The 4,643-nt window shown below is 38.9% G+C and overlaps 1 protein-coding gene across 6 annotated transcripts in view; it reads left to right on the forward strand.

Moving 5' to 3' along the window:
• Nucleotides 1-4,643, forward strand: part of gria3a (glutamate receptor, ionotropic, AMPA 3a) — a 97,638-nt gene that overhangs the window by 16,247 nt on the left and 76,748 nt on the right. For 5 of the 6 annotated variants that reach the window (XR_001310095.1, XM_014006727.1, XM_014006726.1 and 2 more), the window contains exon 3: nt 1,345-1,584. Coding sequence is in view for 4 of the 6 variants with exons in the window: in XM_014006727.1 (XP_013862181.1) it covers nt 1,345-1,584 (240 nt within the window). In the remaining 2 variants the exon portion in view is untranslated. Of the gene's footprint in view, nt 1-1,344; nt 1,585-4,643 lie in introns of those variants that run through there. The other variant, XM_014006728.1, reaches the window with a different exon arrangement.

The raw sequence follows: 4,643 nt of genomic DNA on the forward strand, positions 1-4,643 counted from the left end.
CATCCATCCATCCATCCATCCATCCATCCATCCATCCATCCATCCATCCATCCATCCATCCATCCATCCATCCATCCATCCATCCATCCATTCTCTACTTATTCAATTCTGTTCAGAGTTGTGTTGGAGCTGGTACCTATTGTATTTCCTGCAGTAAGGGACTGTTTTTTTCTTAATGCAGATCTTTCTCTCCCGGTACTCCAGTTTCCTCCAACAGTCAAGCCCCAGCTGAGTTTTATCCTTCAACTTTCATGTTGTGCGGCAACAATGCTGTTCCACTGTGCCTCCAACAATTTGAACCGTACTTTCTTGATTACAGCTGAGAACTGTTTACGGAGCCAGATTCAGAAAGGCAGAAAATTCAACTTTCAAGGCTCGTCTTTCAAATGATGTTTGGAAACGCTGTTTAACAAAGAAAATTATATTTTAAAATAATCTCATTATAGAAAATGAAGCCAGAGGAGATAGTGATAATTGACTGTGGAATTCTCCAGATGTTGTTTTAAGTTCTAAAAGTAGGTCAAAAATATTTACCATTTGAGTAAAATATCTGAATATATACTCCCCAGATATTTTTTGTAGCTTTTTGTAATGCTCAGATTGTTCCTTAAATTTGTATTTCGTAGAGATTTTTGCTTTTAAATGAATGGTAGTATGGAGAGGTTATGAGATGAGTATCTTACCTGCAGCAGACAGCAGTCAGAGTGATCTTAGACCTAAGATGGATGTTTTTGAACAGTTATTTACTGGATGTAGAAACACTCATAATTTTAAAACTTTGCCCTTATACAACTCTCAATATAAGTTAAAAAGTTTTTTTTTTGTTGGTACACAGCAGAACTTTTCAAAGACCTGATGGGTAGCCAATGTCTTTAAGCCTATTTTTCACGTTCAAATAAAATAAAATACTTAACATCTTGTAAAACCAAGTGTCTTATATTTGAAAAGCCAAAACCCATTTCTACCAGGCTACAGATGGGCACAGATAAGGCTCGTTATAAATCTTTCATAGTGCTGCACAGCCCAGTGCTGGARCATTTGCATGCTCGTATTTCAGGGTATTTGTCCATTAAAAGATGTGTCCGGTGCTCTGAGTTCCCCGTTAGTTCTGGTTGATTAACCAAGCAGTTGCATTAACAGGAAAGACAAGTGAAGGGCAGCAGAGTACGACCACGGAGAGCTGACGTCCAATGGGGCAAATGTTTATTTAGCTAGCTGCTACTTTACTCACATGATTAATGCCATCTAAATCCGCCCATTTGAAACTTACACTATCAGCAAAATGCCTCAAAATTTACATCTAAACTACTTTGTGACTTGAGTGGTTTTTTTCTGTTTCTCCAGTCTGTTCCCAGTTCTCCAGAGGAGTATACGCCATCTTCGGCTTCTATGACCGGAAATCCATGAACACGCTGACCTCCTTCTGCGGGGCTCTGCACACATCCTTCATCACGCCCAGCTTCCCCATCGACGCTGACGTGCAGTTTGTCCTCCAGATGAGGCCCAGTTTGAAGGGGGTTGTCCTCAACCTGCTGGATCATTACAAGTGGGAGAGGTTCGTCTATCTTTACGACACAGACAGAGGTGAGAGTGCTCTGCTGGGAGAAGTGCACTTTAAAAAAAGTAGTATGCAGTTTTTTATGAATGAAAATTACATCCACAGTACACTTTAATACTTTTATTTTGTTTTTATACTGACTCACATGTATTCAGAAATGCCATTGAGGTTGGGGCCATCTTTGGAGGCATTTTAAACCCAAAATGTCTTCAAGAGTAGTGATAAAAATATAAGAAATTATTCTTTTGCAGGGCAGTTTTCCAGCCAAAAACATTTCTGGGTGTCATCATTGATGATTCACATACATTACTTAAGAACAAAAATATCTAAATCTATTGGAGTACTGTATAAAGTCAGGGAGTTATTTAATGACAAAGCTTTGCTTGTGTTGTACAATTCAATAAACTTCCACATTTAATTAACTGTATTGAAGTCTGGGGTAAAGCTTGCAAAACAATTACAAATCCAATTTTGGTTTTACAGAAAAGAGCCATAAGAATTATCACTCAAAAAGATTACAATCATCCATCAAATACATTATTTTGCAAATTGAAAATTTTGAAATTCTATTATTTGGTTGACTATAATATTTTACTGTTTATGTACAAGGCTCACAGAAACGTTTTACCTTCCAACATTTTAGGTAAACTTTGTGAAGAGAGACAGTTGTTATTATCTAAAGGGGATGGAAATGTTTGTGAAGCCATATTTTTGTACTTGCTTGAGAGAAATATGTACTTTAATCCAGGGTATAGGATTGTGGAATGGTCTGGAAGATGATCTTAAAAATGCCAGATCTATGTATTTATTTACTTTGAGCAGAAAACCACTACATTTGTCTACTTTCCCTGAACGTTAGCAAAGTTATTCTCAATACCAGCTGGTAGCCCATGATATCCAAATATGGTTTGAGGTTTCACCTTTCAAATGACATCACAAAATCTTCATTAGAATATGCAAAAAATGCGATTCAGGCTAATTTTCCAGGGGCCTTCCATTTTTGTTATACAAATCCAGTCATATCTCTGGAACTGTTTATATCAGGATGATCTAGATATCAAGATATAGCTTAAAAGGCCATGAATCTGACCCAGGTAATTAGTTTAGTTTGATTAAACCTGACTTTTTATCCTTGATTTGATGTGATGGGTCACATATATGTAGAAACACTGAAGAAAATTCCCACCTAGTTTCCTCACATGATCATGCTGTTGGTTTGCACAAAAAGGGGCGGGACCTAAAAGGTGCACAGGCCCCAGACTATTCAGATGTTCGTCCCCTTGCAGTTCCAACTTCCCAGAAGTCGTATGATGTGATTTCTATGGGAAGACGAGATGAAATTGAAAATGTAGGAGGTGGTATTTGGGATCGTAGCTGGTGCTTCCGCCTGCCGCCACCCCCATTGGAAAACACTGACAAGATGTGCAAAGGCAGGAAACCATCTGACTGCAGGAAGAATAAACATCCATCTCTCGCAGATGGGTTTTTAATTCACTGTATATGATCAGTCTTTAATATGCAAATCTTTTATCTCAATCCTCATTCCAAGTTGTCGGATACATTTTAATTTATGTCAGTAATGATCCTAAATTGCAGCTCTATGTGGGTGAACTCTGCGCAGAGAGGCACTCAGTAGTTCCTTCCTTCTGGTAAATGAGTCATTCCCAGGTGCTGCCGATCCACTGCTGTTTGACTGCAGGAGTAATCCCGTGCACTGTCTGATGATCATTTACCTCTAATTGGATTATGTAAAAAGGGAGCACGCAACTTTTTCCGTCTTACATGGCCTCCGGCTCCCCACATGTGGGCTAGTTCTATACAGAGATGGGGGGTCTTCGAGTCATCGTCTGTAGGTGTAAAGCAGAAAAGTTTGTTATGAAACAGACCCCAAGCCAGTCATCAACCAGCTGCAGAGGCAAAGATGCATTCAGCGGACGTTTACACGCTCCCTGCAGACAGAAAGGTCAAAGGAATGTAAAGATTTATTTGTTTGGACATTTAGAAAACATCATATAGAAAATACTTTATTGTACAAGTTTTCATGACTTTTCTGAAGTTTATGTAGAGTTAAAATTATACACACAGAGTACACACTGAATATTTATCACATACTTTAACCAGATGCTTGTGACAGCCATAAAAAAACCTTTGGATGGAGTTTGATCATTTTTCTACATGGAGATAATTTCATTTAGCTCCATATATATTTTTGCATGTGAACTTATTGGGTCTCCTCCTGGTCCTACATGGCAGGCATGCCTATAGGGAGGTGTATCAGCTGTGCACTTCAGAAAACAACTGTGTGGATGGACTGTATGAAGAAGCTCATTGACCAGCTGTGATGTATTTGTTCACAGTTGTGTTTGACCTCATTAAGGAGGTTGTTATAGCTCCCACATGAGGGCCAACCTCGGTTTTATCGATTTGCTGAATGGGCCTCTGCGGCAGATCGCAGGAAGGCTGATAATTGGTTGTCTGCTGTGATTGAGACCAAACATTTAACCAAGTTTGTGGACTTTTTTTGGTCATATCAAGTCTCTGCGCTTTGTTAACCTCTTCTTCTTGCTGTGCTGACGAGTAAATCTGTAGGTATTAATGCCCATCACTAAAATGCAAAAATTTGATGTTGTAATCCACATCTTCGTGTGTATGTTGTGTTGCCATAATATCTTATGAATCCCTGAACAAATTTTAAAGAACTTCTAACCATTACTCATCTAAAACTGATCAACTTTCTTCTTAATTCAAGATGGCCACCACAGCATAGCGACTTTTATAATTTTTTWAACTAAATTTTTGAAAATATATTACACGGACTGAGCCATTTTATTTACACGCAAAGCGTTCTGGGTAAATGATGACGTCGACAGGTCATCGGTGTGATGCTGTTAGCGAGCAGGATGGAGGACCTCAGTTTAGTTTGTCAGTTTGTCGCGCTAGTGCCGAGCTAATACATATAAGGCAAAAYAGCGTCATCTCTAGTGCGAAGGTTAACAGGCTAAGCTGAGGTTCTTCTTCCATGAAGCAGCTCTGTTGTCCTCCATCCATATTTTCAGTTACAGGCTGAGTCATTTCTACCTTCTCC

This window comes from Austrofundulus limnaeus, unplaced genomic scaffold (genome assembly GCF_001266775.1).
Source record: "Austrofundulus limnaeus strain Quisiro unplaced genomic scaffold, Austrofundulus_limnaeus-1.0 Scaffold37, whole genome shotgun sequence".
NCBI lineage: Eukaryota > Metazoa > Chordata > Actinopteri > Cyprinodontiformes > Rivulidae > Austrofundulus > Austrofundulus limnaeus.